Here is a 17,897-nt window from a genome sequence, read left to right on the forward strand (position 1 = left end):
GGATGACAATCAAAAGTAGTGGGGGTCGTTTGTGCCTTGTATAACATTTTATAATATTGAACAAAGACCTCATTAATTACCCCCTGAGTATGACCACCTCACCCCTTTCATTCCTGATCGCACCCAGCATCGTTCGAGGTATCTCAGAGCGTAGCAGCCAGGCCAACATATGCCCTGGTTTGTCTCCCTCTTTATGTTGTTGAGTCAAGTACGCGTTATAGTCTAGTTTCCCAAGTCTATCTCATTCTGCTCGATATTAACTACGCTGGGCTGGCATCGATCGTCGCGCTAAGGAATCAGGTATAGCTGCTTTTTCCAGCCGGCATATTTCCTGTTCAAGAGTCCGTATGCTACGCATAAGGGCGGATTTCGCTCCCCAAGAGGTGGTCATACAGTGGCCCCGTACCACCACCTTCATCGCATCCCATTCCACTCTAGTGTCTCCCACCGATCCTTCATTGTACTGAAAGTATTCTGTAATAGCTGTGCCCAACTGAACTCCATAAGGTATGTCCTGCAGGGCTTCCACTCGTAGTCTCCACATTGGAATCTTTGGTTTAGGTTGCCCCCATTCAAAAACTACCCGAAAGGGATTATGGTTGGATAAAGTCCTACCCAAATACTCGGAACTACGGATAGAGGGCCACATAAGTGAATCACAGAAAATGTTATCTAGTCTTGTATGTATATGATAGCCCGGTGCATAATAAGAATATTCCCTGTCATCGGGGTGATGTAAGCGCCAGATATCATGTAAATGCATAGATTCTGACCATTGTTGGAAATGTTTGGTAGCTTGCAGACCGGGAGTATTCGGCAAGGGAGGGATCGACCGATCCAGAGCGGTATTTTGGATACAATTAAAGTCTCCTCCCCATAAGCTAGGAGCGCTCAGTCTTGGAGCAAAGTCGGGATAACTCAGTTAAGAAGGTTCCCTGTGTGGTATTAGGACCATATATGGAGGTTAGAAGGATGGAGTGACCGTCTTAGTGACCCTTTAACAGAACATACCTTCCCTCACGATCAATATGTGTTTTAGTGTTAATGAATGGCACCTCTGGCGCTATCCAAATTAAAGCGCCCCTAGCATACGCCGAATAACCCGTGCCATAAATCTGACCCCTCCATCGACGGCTAAGCTTAAGTAACTCCCCCTGTGTCCAGTGTGTCTCTTGTAAACAGGGAAATGTATCTGGCATCTTCTAAAATAGGATTATATCCTGTATCGCTTAATGGGATTACCCATACCTCGGATGTTCCAAGTCAACATAGTATATTCTGTAGCCATGTTAGCCTGGATTGAAAGTTCCATGAATCCTGCATCCCCCCCCCCCTTCAATCCCCTCCCGATCACCAAGCACTTAAAACATTAAAAACAAGCAAACCAGAGCCCAGGCCTGATCAATAACAGGTATCATGGCAAAATCCTAAAAGCATACTACTAATAGATATAATATTACAATGCACTCCTATCCATTCGGTGAAAGCACCATACTCAACGTTCCTTGCTTTTTGGGGGGGGGGGGAGGGCTATAAGCCGTGTGGAATGCCGCATTGTAGACCCCGGAGCATCATAATGTTTCTACGTCCAGGGCCTCGAGGGACTGCACAGCTCAGGTGGTGCGCAGCTCCGTAATGAGGTGATCCATAGTATCCAACTGCTCCATTAGTTCACAAAAGGTCAGCATTTACAGATCGTCTGCTAAACGTGTGTTCAGTGTCTGGCCCTCTTCATCTAGTGAGCCCCGTGAGGGCGGTGGAGTTCCTGTGTCGGTATCAGAGGGTATCTCAGGGTTCTCTGTTAGGGCAAAAAAGAAGTTGTTAGACAATTGCGATGCTTCTTTTATTGCGTCCTCTTGTTCTCGAGCCGCTTGGGCTCGGGATGGTCTGGCCTTACTGGATTTTCACTGACGTCGCTTATTACGCGGGATTAACCGGGGGTGTCATCGTGATGATCTGGAGCCGGGTGCATCAGTCCCTTTGCATGCAGCCAGGTCCATGCATCTTCTGGTGAATGGAAGATCCGCGTGGCCTCACCATCAATCACCCGAAGCTTTGCAAGAAACAACAACGCATATTTATAATACAATTCTCGTAGACGCTGTTTCACCTTGACAAAGGAATTACGTTGTGTTTGCACTTCAACATTGAAATCCGGGTAGGCTGAAATATCTGCTTTCTCGTGACGCCACGGGCCATGTGACCGGGATAGCTGCAGAATGAAATCCCTGTTCCGGGAATTTAAGAGTCGAGCAATTATGGGACGTGGAGGCGCAGAAAATAATTTAGAGGGATTACCGCCCTGTACAGTATCAATCAACCATTGCTCCACAAAGAGTTCCGTATTGGGAGCTTCAACTTGTTCAGCAAATCCCACTAGCCTAATGTTATTGCGGCAAGATCTCCCCTCAGGTCGCTGCCACAGTTCTGCGTTCATGTCACGCCGGGCACCGTCCAGGCTTGCAGAGGTGCCGTAGGTCCCCCATGGACCGTTGGTCAGCTCCCTGTACCGGTCCCTCAGATCTCAGACCGCAGATAACACCGTAGCAGGATATCTCCTCCGGGGCCTTCGCGGAGCTCCAATTTAGGCGTCCGCTTTGGTCGCCATCTTGACTCCTCCCCCGACCTGGTGTATATTTAAGTATACTTATACTGTGGACTGAAAGCAATTTCATTTGTTGGTGGCAGTGTGATTTAAAACTTCTTGCTTGCTAGTGGTCAGTGTGAGAAAGTAGCCTCTTTCTAGCATGGTTTCCCCCACATTTGGCATGTTTGTGAGTGTGTGTCAGTGTGTTTTTACTGTGTCACTGGGATCCTGCTAGCCAGGACCCCAGTGCTCATAGTTTGTGGCCTGTGTGTGTGTTGTCAGTAGTGCTTAGCTGTGTCACTGAGGCTCTGCTAACCAGAACCTCAGTGCTTATGCTCTCTCTGCTTCCAAATTTGTCACTATAGGCTAGTGACTTAATTTACCAATTCCAATTGGCACACTGGACCCCCCCTTATATGTCCCTAGTATATGGTACCCAGGGCATTGGGGTTCCAGGAGATCCTTAAGGGCTGCAGCATTCCTTTTGCCACCCATAATGAGCTCAGACAAACCCTTTCACAGGACTGCCACTGCAGCCTGCGTGAAATAGTGCACACACTATTTCACAGCCATTTTCACTGTACTTAAGTAACTTATAAGTCACCTATATGTCTAACCTTCATTTACTGAAGGCTAGGTGCAAAGTTACTTAGTGTGAGGGCACCCTTACATTAGCAAAGGTGCCCCCACTCTGTCAAAGGCCAATTCCCCAGTCTTCGTGAGTGCGGAGATACTATTACACGCGTTCACTACATATAGGTCAATACCTGGTATTGGGGGGCAAATCCCATGCATCCTGGGGGGCTCCACCATGGACCCCCAGTATTGCCAAACCAACTCTCTGAGGCTTGCACTGCAGCTACAGCTGCTGCCACCTCACAGACAGGTTTCTGACCACCTGGGGTCTGAGCAGCTCAGTCCCAAGAAGGCATAACAATGCATTTCCTTTGGGAGGAGGGTGTTGCACCCTCTCCCTTTGGAATCAGGTGTGACAGGCTTGGGAGGGGCCTCCCAGAGCCTCTGGAAATGCTTTGAAGGGCACAGATGGTGTCCTCCTTGCATAAGCCAGTCTACGCCGGTTCAGGGACCCCCAGTCCCTGCTCTGGCTTGAAAATGGATAAAGGAAATGGGAGTGACAACTCCCCTGTCCATCACCACCATAGGGGTGGTGCCCAGAGCTTCTCCAGTGTGTCCCTGGTGTTAGCAATCTTATTTTCCAAGGTGTGGGGAAACACTGGAGATCTCTGAGTGGCCAGTGCCAGCAGGTGACTACAGATACCCCTCCTGATAGATCCATACCTGATAAGGTAGCCAATTCCCCTCTCAGGGCTAATTGGGGTCTCTCCTGTGGGTTTCTCTTCAGATTCTGCTTGCAAGTTTCTATCAGGAATCCTCTGCAACTACTACTTCAACCTCTGACCTCTGATCGACCGCAGACTGCTCCAGGAACTGCTGTAACTGCAACAAAGTATCCAGAAGGGCTACTTCGACTCTGCAACTTCAGCTCCAGCCAGCAACTGCAACAGTTTCCACAGTGTACATGCTCTGGGGACTCCCTGTCGTAACCCTGCACCAGAAGGACCGAAGAAATCTCACATGGAGTGACGGAGTCACTTCCCTGCTCCAGCAGGCACCTTCTAAGACGATGACCGGTTCACTTGGACTCCTCTCCTGGCGACAAGCATGCTCCTTGGAACACAGGTGGTGGACCCCTTCGACACAGACTGTCCTAAGATCCTGCCATCCAGATTTGGAGGAGGTAAGAGCTTGCTTTCCCCTTTTGCGACAGTACCCCTGTGCACCGCGTTATCTTCACATCCTGAGGCCTCTGTGCACTGTTTGAAAGAATCCTTCGTGCACAGCCTGACCCATGTCCCCAGCACTCTATCCTGTGATGCTCACTCGCTGAGTTGTTCTCAGGCAGCGTGGGGCCTTCTTTTGTAGTGCTGCAACAACCGCAATTTGCACCTTCTTTGTCCCCATGTCCTGGAACCTCCGTGGGGGCTGCCACGTCATCTGTGGGTTCCCTCCAGTGTTGGGAGCCCCCTCTGCTTCCTCAGTCCGAGTTGAGGCCCCCAGGTCCCTCCTGGATCCAGGCTGCTCCACTTTGATGCAGTCCGCGACATTGCTTGAACCAAGGCCTGTTGGATTAATCCAGAGCCGAAACTCACCTGCATCCAACATCTCCACGTGGGACATCCATTGCATCTCAAAGGAACCTGCAGCCATCTTCCTTGGTGATCTTCTGCAGTCTTCTTCCAACCGGAGACTCCTCTTTTGCTCCATCTTCTAGGTCGGCAGGGGCTCCTGTCCTTCCTGGAATCTTCTGCGACTTCTGGACTTGGTCTCCTCTCTTTACAGGTCTTCAGGTCCAGGAATCCACCAATTGTTGCTTGCAGTCTTGCTTGGTTCTTGCAGTAATTCTAATCATGTGTGCCCTAAGGAAACTTGCAGTACTTTACTCCTACTTTCCTGGGCTCTGGGGTGGGGTATTTTACTCACCTTTGTGGTATTCTTACTCTCCCAGCGATTCTCTACACACTACACTTGTCTAGGGGGGAATTTGTGATTTGCATTCCACTTTCTTAGTATATGGTTTGTGTTGCCCCTAGACCTATTTCTTCCTATTGCATTATATGGTATTTTCTGTTGTTTGCATTATCTTATGTCTAATTACTTACCTTATTTTGGTGCCTAGTGTATATATTGTGTATAATACTTACCGCCAGAAGGAGGATTGCCTCTAAGATATTTTTGGCCTTGTGTCACCCAAATAAACTACCTTTATTTTTGGTAACACTGAGTATTGGCTTTACTTGTGTATAAGTACTGTGTAACTATAAGTGTTATTGCAGGAGCTTTGCATGTCTCCTAGTTCAGCCTAAGCTGCTGTGCTACAGCTACCTCTGCCTAAGTTGCTAGAAAACTACTACATTTCACTAAAAAGGGATAAGTGGACCTGGTATAAGGTGTAAGTACCCAAGGTACCCAATACAAACCAGGCCAGCCTCCTACAGTCAGTTCTGCCTTTTTCTCCCTCCTTTTTCTGTTTCAGAGCAGTGACCAACTACTGTATTATTCCGCTTTAGTTTCTTTATCTGTTGCTGTGACTGACTATTTTTGTTATTTCTTTGGTGCTCCCCTTTCACTGTGCATGTTTTAGACTGACAGCTGCCTGCGTTTTATTGCAGCATTCCGTTCCTCCCATCTCCTCCCATTTCGCTGATATTTGTTCTGGCTTTATTCCTGTGCTGTCCTAGTTTACCTCCGGCTCCTAAAATAAGCTTATTTTACTAGAGAAACACCAGTCATTCAGCTCACGGCTCACGAAAGCCACAATATGCCCTTGCATCGCAGAGTCTTTCTCTCTCCAGGGCCCCTCCCTGCTATGCACTCATGCCATCGGACATAGGGCATTGCTTATCTTCTTTATTTGGGCCATAAATCTTTTATGGCTGCTCTGCTAACTTCATTAAAGTTTTGTTGAAATGCGAGGAAAAGATGTTTGTTGACTGAAGCTCACTGTGCTGGCAACACTGAAGCATTTACAATCTGAATAGTAACAAACGTGCATTTTCTGTGAGATTGCTCTTCGACTTCCCCTCACCCGTCCTTTTCCTGTCTCCGTACCTTTTCCGAGAGGGAATTACTGTTGTGAATTCCACATGCATCAAGTCATGTGCTAGGCTATTGCTGCTCCACAAGTGATGAGAGTACACCGCCTATTGCAGGCCCTTGCTCTCCCCAGCTGCACCCGTGGTTCTGGCTGGTCTCTCCGCCTGCGCGGTGGTGCGCTTGCCTTGCACCTCATGCAGTGGCTCTTCCCCCTGCTTGTGACTGGACTTGCGCTACCTGCTGAAGGTGCTCCATGCCTGGATGCACGCAGAGTTCTACAAAAGCACAGACCGGGTGGAGACGGTACTGGATCACTTTCTGGCTGTGGTGGACAGAGTGCCCGACAAGCAGTTCCTGATTTTCGAAGAGCTGAGTCACTCATATCGGCAAGTGTACAGCAGGAGCAACTGGGTGGCCCAGGTCCTACTCCGCCATGCATCGTTCAAGAATGGAGACACGTTTGCCCTACTTATGAGCAGTGAGCCCTACTTTGTTCACGTCTGGCTAGGGATGGCCACGCTGGGCTGCACGGTGGCCTTCCCCAGTATAAACATCCACTCCAGGTCATTGCTGCATTGTTTCAACAGCTGTAGTGCCTCTGCGCTTGTAGTGGGGGAAGGTATGTACACATTACATGATTTAACTTCCACATGTGACCTCATAACTGGAACGCTTTGGCCCTGATTTGAGAAAAGTTACTCTACACCCAGTGCAGTGCCACTTTTCTTGCAGCCCCATGCGCCCCCTGCCTCCACCACGTGTGCACCATATTTAAATCTGGCACACCATGGCACAGGGTAAGGGGCAATAACGTCATAAATTCTGACACTATTGATGTACTGTTCAGGGTTAACGCTATAATTTTGGCGCTAACCCTGAACAATACATAAAAGGGCCCTTGAAGACAATGGCATGCCTATTTTAACGCCTGCTTTGAGCAGGTGTTAAAAATGGCAAAAAAAGAATGACGCAAAGAAATAATTTTAATTTTTTTTAAACCTTCTTTCTTTCTTTCTTTCTTTCTTTCTTTCTTTCTTTCTTTCTTTCTTTCTTTCTTTCTTTCTTTCTTTCTTTCTTTCTTTCTTTCTTTCTTTCTTTCTTTCTTTCTTTCTTTCTTTCTTTCTTCTTCCCCCACCACACCCCCTCAAACAGGATAACACCCTCCTTGCATACATTATGCCTGGTACAGTCATAATGTGGCGCAAGGGGTTACAAAGTGGTGCAGTGCTTGCATTGCGCCACTTTGTAAATATGGCACTCCGATTTTAGCCTCGTTGAGCCACATTACCATACAAATATGATGCTAATGTGACACCAGGAGGCACTAGGGGTTCTTACATATGCCTCCTAGTTTAGGAAATTAGACTTTTCGTGGTTATGCAAATAACGGAGATGTTAAGTAACTTTAATCTCCCAGCCCTGTCTTTTTGCCAAAAGCACTTCACATTCTGGGATTTGTAGTTGGCCCTTCAGCAGTCTCAGTGGTGGTGTTAAATTTCCAGTTAACAAATATTGTACTAAAAGCCAAGATTGAGGTAGTGTCACACGTGATTTTCTCCCAGGGACAACTTGAACTAGGTTGCCCAGTTATTCCTAAGCTTGTGTTCTTCATTGTGTAAGAGTGTCCCTCCTTATGATTTTGAACGCAGTTCTCCCCGAGATTTGCTAACGATCGCATGCATCTCTCTGCATTCCACAGCATGTCAACGTTATACTCCTCGTCATCTGACAGTGGTTACAGCTGTCACGTAGCAACATGTCTTGTGTGAACCATAAGAGAAGTTCTGCATTCTGTGAATGGCTTTCATTTTATCCATTCACTCCATCTTGCGGAACTCCCCATAATAAATACAGATCGTGTAAGAGCAAAGGGACACTTTATGAGGACAGATATGCAACATAACGTCTGTTAAGTTCAACATATAGCAAACCCCTTCTCAATAATACATTTAAACAACATAGCCCCTACACACTTAATTCTCCCCCCAACTTGAAAACCTCTCAACCAAAAAGTTCAGACATTCAGCACCATCTCTTTTCATTCACCGTCATTCCGCACTTGAGCCAAGTGTTGCTCCCCGATGCTCCATCTGCCAGCAGCCTCCCGGCAAGGTCCTTAACCTTCCCAGCCTAGTGCGTGAGCCTTATGTGTATCTGCCACCTACGAAAAGCCTGGATTCGGGCATTTCCCCCTCCCCTTTATTTCATGTTTCATTCTTTGCTAGTTTGCGGTTGTTCCAATAGCCCATGGAATCTAACAGAAATAGGGCTGTCTCTCGAACAGCCAATTATTCAAAAACCTCAACACCAATGCCTCCCAGCCAGTTTCGTAGTTAGCTTGTCCCTCATTTCCCATCAAATAAAACTCGTTATTTAGAAATTACATATTTAATTTTAATAAAGTGTAATTTATTTTAATAAAGTGTAAAGTTTAATGCAGTGTAGTCCTCTTTTGTAATGTCATTATGCTCATTCATTCCAGTGCCTCCCTGGCAAAAAACATCCATCCCTGTTAAGTTTCCACTTTTTTTCTGAACCGCATAATATTTCACTACATCTCGCCAATCCCTACTGAGAATGAGTGCTGTCCTAAAAATGAACGTCCTTCACCAAAACCTCCCAGACGTTGATAAATTACTTCTCATTGCCTTTATCAAACCTAACCCCCAAGGCAGTACCGGGTCAGTATCACTTAAGTGAATTAATCACAGCTGGGCAAGGCCGTACCATGGCCAGATTGAACAACCACAGTAACAATTGACCCTATTTCCTTCACCCCTACATCTTTGAATTCAAAAGCCCTGGTTTCTCCTGAAAGGCCATGTGACAACTTGCTTCGGTGCCCTCTTAACTAACGAGTGTACAATAATCCAAATTAAAAAATATCGCCAAGCTTACTCCTGCTACGCAACCTAGAGCAAAGAAAAACGCAAGTTAAACAATGTTTAAAACATTGTAATGTTTATAATATTTGTTCTTTATCATACAAAAGTATGATTCTTATGATTGTGGTCCAAAATCATAAGGAAAGAATATCTGCAAAAAGTATAGTTAAATATTTCGAGTGCTTTACCATTCCTTTGTTCACTTGATTAAAAAAAAAAAAAAAAACCTCAGTCAACCTGTTTCATTTAAAAAAAACTTTCCAAATAACTTTTTCAAGGCAGCAGTCTCAACACACATTCCTTAACAGTAGTCCCAAAGTCAGTTCTGTTCCCTCTTGTGGGGTGTTCCAAAGTGTATTGCACAAAAAGACCCTAAAAGCTTCCTACTGCTTTCCGAAGTTGGCACGCCAGATGCCAAAAAGTTATTTTGAATGAAATGCGCTGGCTGAAGGTTGTGTTTTGGAAAGTGAACAGACCTCAAACCTCTCCCCCTTTTCACCAGCACTTTTCTCATAACAGCAAGTACTTGCAACGCCAGCAGCTTTCATCCTGGTGACAAAAGAGTACCAACTCTTTTTTCCCTTCAGCTCTGGGCACATCCAACCACGTATGCTACTTAGCACAACTGTTGCATCTTTCCCCAGTTGGCCTATTTTTGATTTCTTTAAATTTAACTACAATGTGTTCCCCTTTACAAGCACTTCATTTACACCTTTGGCTTTTTTAGGTTGAGCGCACAAGCACTTTGACCTGTTCTAAGTCTTGTGGGCTTTTGACCACGCCAACCACACTCACATCACTATCATTCGTTCATGGGCTTGCCTTTAAAAACACCTTTGTTATCATTGGTAAATGCTTTGCAATTGTCCCTCCTTCAGCGGTTTTGTTACCGCTTTGGATACCGACCCTGTTACATGGATAATTGCACTTTTATCGATATGTTTGACTGCGAGCAAACTTTTTTCATTTTGTGTCTCTCCTTTGCACTCATGCTCATGGCGGCCGTGGCCCTTTGAATCGTCTCGCTTATGTCAACTGTTTTACTTTTCGTTTTCAATTTATATGGCAAGAAATGTCCAGTTAGGAATTTACAACTCCAAAAGCTCTAACTCGAGCAAATGCAATACTCATCACATTGCAAATGCTTGTTATTGATATGTGTGACACAAGAATGTTATATATATTTTTTAATTGTCTGTGCCTACGCCATGCTTATTTAATTTCTTGAAACTCTATCCCTACAGCGTTTTTTTGAAAATTTGAATCCAATGAACGGCAGCACGGAAAAAGACTTTGAAGATTATCTTTTCAGAAAATCATTAGAAATAGAACCCAGAAATGCAAAAACACTGCCACGATTTGTACGTATTCACGTTAATCAAGCAATTGTTTTTCATTTTACTTAAATATTTAAAGGTTTGTGTATAAAATAGCATATCTAGTAAGGATTAAAAAAAATGTTGATAAAAGTACGATTGTAATGTGTTTGCAGCGCTGAGAGCTGCAATTTTTTATTTCTTCCGTAAAAGTGAAAATTCTGAAGTGGAAGTGTACACACCATGCAGTATGCTTTAAAGGGTGCTGCTTCAAAAGGGTGAGCTGTTGCTCTCCTTTGCACTGTGCAGGATTGCACAGAGCTGCTTATTGCCTTCTCAGCAGTGGCCATTTCTCTTGTCCCCATTTCACATTCCTAACTAGCATTGATGGAACTTAAAACTGTGCTTGTTTGAGAGGAGGGGGGTGTAAAGCCAGGCAATTTGCAGAGGCAGAACAGTAAAAACAATATTTGTTTAATTACCCTTAAGAAGCACTTAGAGGTAGAGAGGGTTGTATCTATTACTCCTTGCCACTTGTTTACCTGACTACCTTATGACCTGATAGCTCCATAAGGTAGGTACTCTAGCAAAATCTCAACTCCGTATTGTAACTATAGATGCCTTAAAAAGGGACCCAAGACAAGAGTGTAGATATGGTTATAGATCATTTTATGCTTCTAATCAGTATTGAAGGATACACAAAAGTGCTGGTTGAAATACTTTAATTCATCTCAGCAACTAGTTGTTACTCAGGCTGCATCCCGATTCATTGTTTTTTTATTTTTGTCCACTGTGCAACCTCAGATTAAATCCAGCCAAAGGTGCATTAGCCTTGGTCCTGCGCAACTGCAACACAAGAAATCCAAGGCCAGTTTCTTTGGTCAGGTCCACCTTGGATCCAGCAGCACATAGGGCGTCACAATATGGAATACAGAAAAGTATTGAACGGAATGCTTGCTTACTCTGTTTTTGAGTGGCATGGTGAGTGGAAAAAAAGATGGATGGGAATGCGACCTGAGCAATTGCCAGCAGTTGAGAATAATTCAAGCATTCCTTCTATCACCTCGTTGTTTTTGTAGTATATGCCCTAAGTGCAACTAGAATGCCCTGACCTAGGTCCCGTGCTCATTGTGCCATAGGCCTCAAGCAGTACCTCTTTTACGAGACCTAAGTAGGTTAAAACTGGTCTTGAATTGCATGTGTTCCCATCGAGAGGGGATCTGGCTTTGGCAGTTTGGGCTGGGCTTTTGCTATTAGAGCAGGGCCAAGATTGATTTGTATAAGGTGGGTCTCTGTCTAGAGCGTCGTAATGAGTAAAAAATGATGGTCTGGAACGTGGCCCCAAGCGATTTCTAGCGACCAAGATTAATTCCAGCATTCCACCTATCACCTTGTTGTTTTTGCAGTATGTTTTCCATAAATATTCAGCACCATGCCAGTATGAGGGAAATTTGGCATTGTTTAGTGAAAATGCTGCTGATGGTTAGTAAATTCAGAAACATGACAACGTGAAACCTCCTCCTACAAGCATCAGAGGATTTCTGCTTTGTAGATGGGTACATGTTGTTTGAATAGGTGCTCAATATGTTCAGAACAACTAGTGTAGCCTTTTTGGAGCCACATCTTGACTACAGTTTCAGCTATATGTTGCTGTGCACTCCTTATTTTGAAGAGCAAGAACCCTGCCTCTCCCCAGGGCTGCATTAATCATTTGGCTGCCTGGTCCAACCTGGACCCTCGGTGAGAGATGGAGGAGAATATATTGAGGAAGCAGCCACAAAATATTGTGTTGATGCAGCTTGCTACTTGTTGAATGCAGAGATCCGGACAACATGGATTTTCTGCATTTGACTTCTGCGTAGGCTTATGTGTGATTGTTGAAGTTTAAACAGAACATATCATTCTCTTTCAGAAAGGTATTGTGTAAGATGGGCGGGGCAGTGTTTTAAACTTTCACATAAGAAACAAGTGGACTAGGAAAGCACTGAATGTACGGATATTGCAATGTCACTGCAGTCTGCACCTTTATGGGTGTGAACTTTACTTCACCGTAAATTAAATAATACATGCGTTTTTGCGATTACAAAATAGTTTGCAGTGTTTGAAGATGTCATCTGTTATTAGCACGAGTGTTTTCAGTCCTGTACGTACCGATTATGAAAAACGGACGTGGAAGTAATTGTCTAGGAAAGTGCCTTCTTACTTGACCCAAGCAAAAACGATTAGGGATGTATTACTTACTAGTTACTGAATATAAAGAGAATACACCAAAATCGGGAGATGGAAGAGAGCAGATTTTCAGACAAAAGGATATAGTAGCATCAACAGCCCTCAGTAAGAAAGGATAATCGCGGGAAGGTGATGGACTTAAGATATTCAACTTCACAGGAAAAGAAGGGAACCTAAGGCTAGGAAAAAGTTAAGCTAATATAATATCCCATGTTAGCAGAGTGGAACAACACTGAATCTCACATTGTTTTACTTAATTTCGAGAAGAAAATCCCAAATATTTACACACAGATAAGGCAAAAAGTACAGGTATGTCAGGATTCAGAAATGAGAAAAATATATGACGGAGACAGAACGGTTATCCCCTCTGTGAGTCATGAAACAGGCTGTCCATTCAAGATATATGCAGTGAAAGGAATAATCAAAGACTTGGAGGGAGAATGAATGAGTTTGATGGAAAATCTAACTTGCAAGTTTGACATGGAATCGGAAGTACAGCAGAAGTTTATGACCCATTATTGCACCTAATGACTGGAACTTGCAGTTAAACGTAGCTTTTTGGCCATTCGGGTTCCACTTAAAAACCCGTCTGAAAGCTCTAAATGAACCCACCCTTAAATAGCCCGTCAGTTCAAAGTGCAGTACAAACATAGACTAATGTAACTATTTATTTTTCAGATTTGGATCTTTCATTGATTCACATTGCTTAAACCATTACCCATTGGCGAATTGGCAGACCTAGTGTAATGTTTTATTAGCAGCAACAATTTGATTTAAAAAACACCATAAAAAAATCATTCTTAAATAGTACAGTCACATTATTATTAAAGACTCGAACGGAAACCATTGAGGGAAGAATGCACTGAGTTCTGCTGTCCCCAGCGGCCACCATATGTGAGATTTCTATCACATTGTATGTGGAAGTCAGTCCTCTCATAGCTTTCTGTCATCAATTGTTTATTAGAGTTTTCATTAAAATTTCCCTTTAGATCCACCTCCTTTGTCATCAAGTCTCTACCAGTGCCTATAGATTCTGATGGATACGTCTTGCTGCAGTTTTCTCACCTTATGATTCATCTCAGGTGCCACACTGGATCCAGAAATTTCAAATTGCTCTCCTGCACAGCACATGACGCCTTGGCTCCATCTTTAATCCTGCTCTTTCCTGATCCTGACATCACAGAGCCATATAAACACTACCTAATGACCCAAGGTTAGTTTATTTCTATGCCTTTCAGTACAGATCCGGAGTGCTCTCTCTGGATTCACTTTATATGCAGAGGCAGTCATTGGTCTTTAGGCTCCCAGTTTTCACCTCTTCTTATTACAGGCTTTCTGCTTGACCTCGTCTTGCCTTCAGCTTTCTGTGGTAAACATCAGAATGCCTTTGAGAGACAGCACGTCTCGATGGCCCATCATCTCACCAGGTCCCGCTTTTTGAGTGGTTCTAGCCTGCCTCTGGTGATTGATTTGCCTCTATTTGCGCACCATAAGTTGGCATCATGTGGCCCCACACCGATGTTAGCCACTCCGGACGTGACAAGTAGAGGCTCATATAAGTGCCACCCATGCGCACTGACGTAATTTGCTTTCTTTCTGTACCTTCAGGTGTGGATCTCGAGGAAGCTGACACAGACTCTCACAAACTGTGTCTTTGGTGCCTGGTGACTGTGCACTCTTGCAGGACCGGTGATGACTGCACCCAGATGAATCAAAAGGCCATATGGGACCACGAGCCTTGCTGTGAGGTCAGTGAACACTAGCCGTTTTATAGGACGCTAATCCCATGCCCTTTGGAACACTGACAAAAGTTTTACCGGAAGTTGCCGATGACCTCCAAGCGTCCCTTACTCAAGATATCTAGGATGGACGTGATGCATGATAATTCATAATCTATTCTAGTTTGGACCCAGACTGCTTAGATTGAGCAATGGGTACCAGTTTGGCAGTTAGAAGCCATGCTTGGATGAGGTCTTTGGGCTTCTGTGGCGATGTCCAGGCATCCATAATTGTCATGCGTTTTAAAGGCTCTTGACTTCTTTGCGAAAATGCAGATTCAATCCTATAACATTTTAAAGAGAGATGGGTCACATCACATTTATTGAATCTGTCTGCCTACAATCGACAATTTCTTCAGCAATATCAACCCCTTCTTATCTATAGTAGGGGTTTTCAGTTTGGCCAGAGCCTACTGCCAACACAGCAGACCATCCAGCCGTTTCATGTCCGAGTTTATAATATGCAGCTCAGCCTCCTGCCCCTTCAACATCCAGAGCCACAAAAGCACATTAGTGGGCCCCTGCTGGGCCCCTCTGTCTAAGGCAAAATCCAGTATTTCGAGCAATTGTGGAAAGCCATGTCTTCAAAGTGGTTCCTCCAAGTTGTTTCTCTTCACCCTGCTGCATTGTCCTCCACTTTCAAGGCAGCTGACAGAGGACTGTCTAAAAGCAGAATGTGCAGGCCCTTCTCGACCAAAGGGCCGTTGAGAGGGTTCAGCCTTGAAAGCAAGACCTGGGGTGTTAAACCTGATACTTCCTTGTGCCAATAGATGGAGGTTTTTGATCTGTTTTAGATCTTTACCTTCCCGTGGAGGACGAATTCAAAATGCTCACACTAGCCCAGGTCCTGTCTACCCTACACCCCGGAGACTGGATGGTGGTGTTGGACCTGCTGGATGCGTATTTCCTAATCCCTCTTCTGCAGGCCCAAATGCCATACCTGCAGTTCTTGGTGGGCAATTAGCGTTTTCAGCTTGCAGGGCTTCCTTTGGTCTCACCAGTACCCCTCTGATGTTCACCAAAGTGATGGTCGCAGCACGTCTTTGAGGTCAGGACTACCAATTTTCCCCTAACTTGATGACTGGCTGTTGAAGGAAGGTTCACCTCAGTCAGTAGTCTCCAGATGATGGAGAATCTCGTAACATTGTTGGAGTTGACTATCAACATGCAGAAGTCTCACCTGACTCCTTCAAAGACACTCCCTTTCATCTGTGCTATTTTGGATATGGCATTAATTCGTACTTTCCTCCTCAAGCGGAAAAGTCCAGGACTTTCAGGCTACGATTCTGATATTTCAGCCTCTGTTGTGGATTGCAGCGCCGGTAATTGAAGTTTCTGGGATTTTGCCTCTTGTATCCTTGTGGTCGAACATACCCATTGGCATATGTGGGCTCTGCAGTGGGATCTGAAGTCCTAGTGGTCAAAGCACCAGGAGAGTTTCTTACAATCGGTTCCAGATTTCAGAGCAGACTTCAGAAGACCTGCAGCAATGGCTGCTGAACCGTGATTGGGTCAGTGACAGACCTCTCTTTCTTCCTAATCCAGAGCTGGGTTGGGGTGGCCACTTGAGTGAAGTAAAAAACAGAGGCTCTTCTGCAGAGGCCTGACTCCATATCAATCCTTTGGAGCTGGGAGCCACTGGCTTGGTGTTGAGACTCCTTGCCATCCACGAAAGGAAGGCTGATGCAGGTGCTCACAGACAACACCTACATCCCCTGGACATGGTATTTCTGGTGGCACACCATCTGGCAGGTTCTGTGGACATCTGAGTGGACAAACTCAGCATGCGATGTCTATCTGATAGTGAATGGTGGTTGCATCCAGAGGAATTAAAGGTCTCTTCTGCGAATCGGGAGACCCTTGGCTCGATCTGTTCTCCACTGCAGAGAAGGCAGAATGTCTGCACTTTGGAATTTCCAAAGAGGCTCTCACTCGTAGATTAATTCCTCATAGAATGGAAATCCTGTACGCCTTCCTGCTGATACTCCTGGCACAAATTCAGAAGAAAATCAAGAATGTCCAGGCCCAAGTCAGCCTAGTGGCCCAAGACTAGACTGGTAGGTTATGGTATCCTAAGCTCCTCTGCATAACTATGTGTCCTCCAATCAGGTTACCCTTTCGGGTGGGTCTCCTGTTGCATTCCATGGTAAACTGTGCATGCTAGTCCATGTCCTGTCTGTCCCAGACCCCGTGGACCATCAAGCTGTCTGATGGATTGTTTTCTGTTGTTCCTAGCCCAGCAGGTCCTAAAGGGTTCCTGTCAGCTCTTTATGGTTGCTGGACCAGCCTGCACTGTTCAAATCAACATTTGTGATGCATTTCCTCATGGGGTTACAATATATCTTGTGCGCCTTTTGCGCTTCTACACAGCTGTTCTCCCAGGCCCCTTATTCTCAATACAGTCTTCCTTGTTTGCTAACATTGGTGCAGCAGGTGAATGACTTATAGACCCTGTTTACGAACACCCTCCTATACCACTTTTTACCCAGACAATCAGGTTCTGCGGACTCAAGCCTCCTATCTCCTGACAGTTGGGTCTCCTTTTCATGTCTTCATGTCAGTCAGAATATCATTCTTCCTTCCCTTCTTTGGTACACCTCACACCTTTAAGCTGGAGGGTAAATCCAACTGTCTGGATCCAAAAAGGGATATCAGGCTTCTGTGATGATTGTACCAGAGAACCTCAGCTATTTCTCTGTTTCACTAGAGCACAGAAAGATGAGGCTGTGAAGCGAGAACCATCTTTCTCTGGATCATACTCTGTATTAAGATCTGCTACACAGTGGCAAAAACAGCCCATCAAAGGCTTGGAGGCTTATTCTACCAGAGCCAAGAGTGCGACTAATGCTTTGGCATACGGGATGCCTGTCATGGACATCTCACAGACAGCTACGTGCGTGTCACTCCATATGTTCACAAAGCACTATACTGTCTGGACAGCCAGGTCCGTAGAGAAGGGCAGTTTGCTTGCTCTGTCCTGCAGGACTGTTTAACCGCTTCACAAGCCTACCTCCTGCTTGGGTATTCATTCAGAAGATGAGTCTGAGGTTAGAAGTCTCTATCAGAAGTTGCTTACCTTTGGTAACACCCTTTTTGGTAGGGACTCCATCTAACTGCAGATTCCTCAAGTTTTTGACTATTCCCCCAGTGTAGGACTCTGTCTGGAAAAATCTTGATCAGTGTGATAGGTGGTAGCATCATGTGGCTCAAAACACAACTACAGATTCTTCTTTGGATTGACCATCACTAAGCAGCATTCGTTAGTTACTGTTTTTGTGCATGCTACAAGTTATACCTAGTCTATTTGTGACACTGTACAACCAAGGCAATGTCCCCACCACTCCAGAGAGGTTAATCTTCTTATAGTTTTGCACTTGTTGTAAGAAAACAGCCAATCTTACGGTGTTTTTCTCAGTTACCTAAGCTTCAAGCATGACTCCACTTTCTGTTACGTTTATGATGACCTCACATTCTCTAAGACAGTGAA

General features: G+C 45.0%; 1 protein-coding gene across 1 annotated transcript in view; it reads left to right on the forward strand.

Moving 5' to 3' along the window:
* SOS1 (SOS Ras/Rac guanine nucleotide exchange factor 1) overlaps window positions 1-17,897 on the forward strand; it is a 453,501-nt gene that overhangs the window by 354,823 nt on the left and 80,781 nt on the right. The window contains exon 19 of the mRNA XM_069235148.1: window positions 10,332-10,448. Coding sequence (XP_069091249.1) covers window positions 10,332-10,448 — 117 coding nt within the window. The remainder of the gene's footprint in view (window positions 1-10,331; window positions 10,449-17,897) is intronic.

The sequence above is a fragment of the Pleurodeles waltl genome, chromosome 5 (assembly GCF_031143425.1).
Source record: "Pleurodeles waltl isolate 20211129_DDA chromosome 5, aPleWal1.hap1.20221129, whole genome shotgun sequence".
NCBI classification, from domain to species: domain Eukaryota; kingdom Metazoa; phylum Chordata; class Amphibia; order Caudata; family Salamandridae; genus Pleurodeles; species Pleurodeles waltl.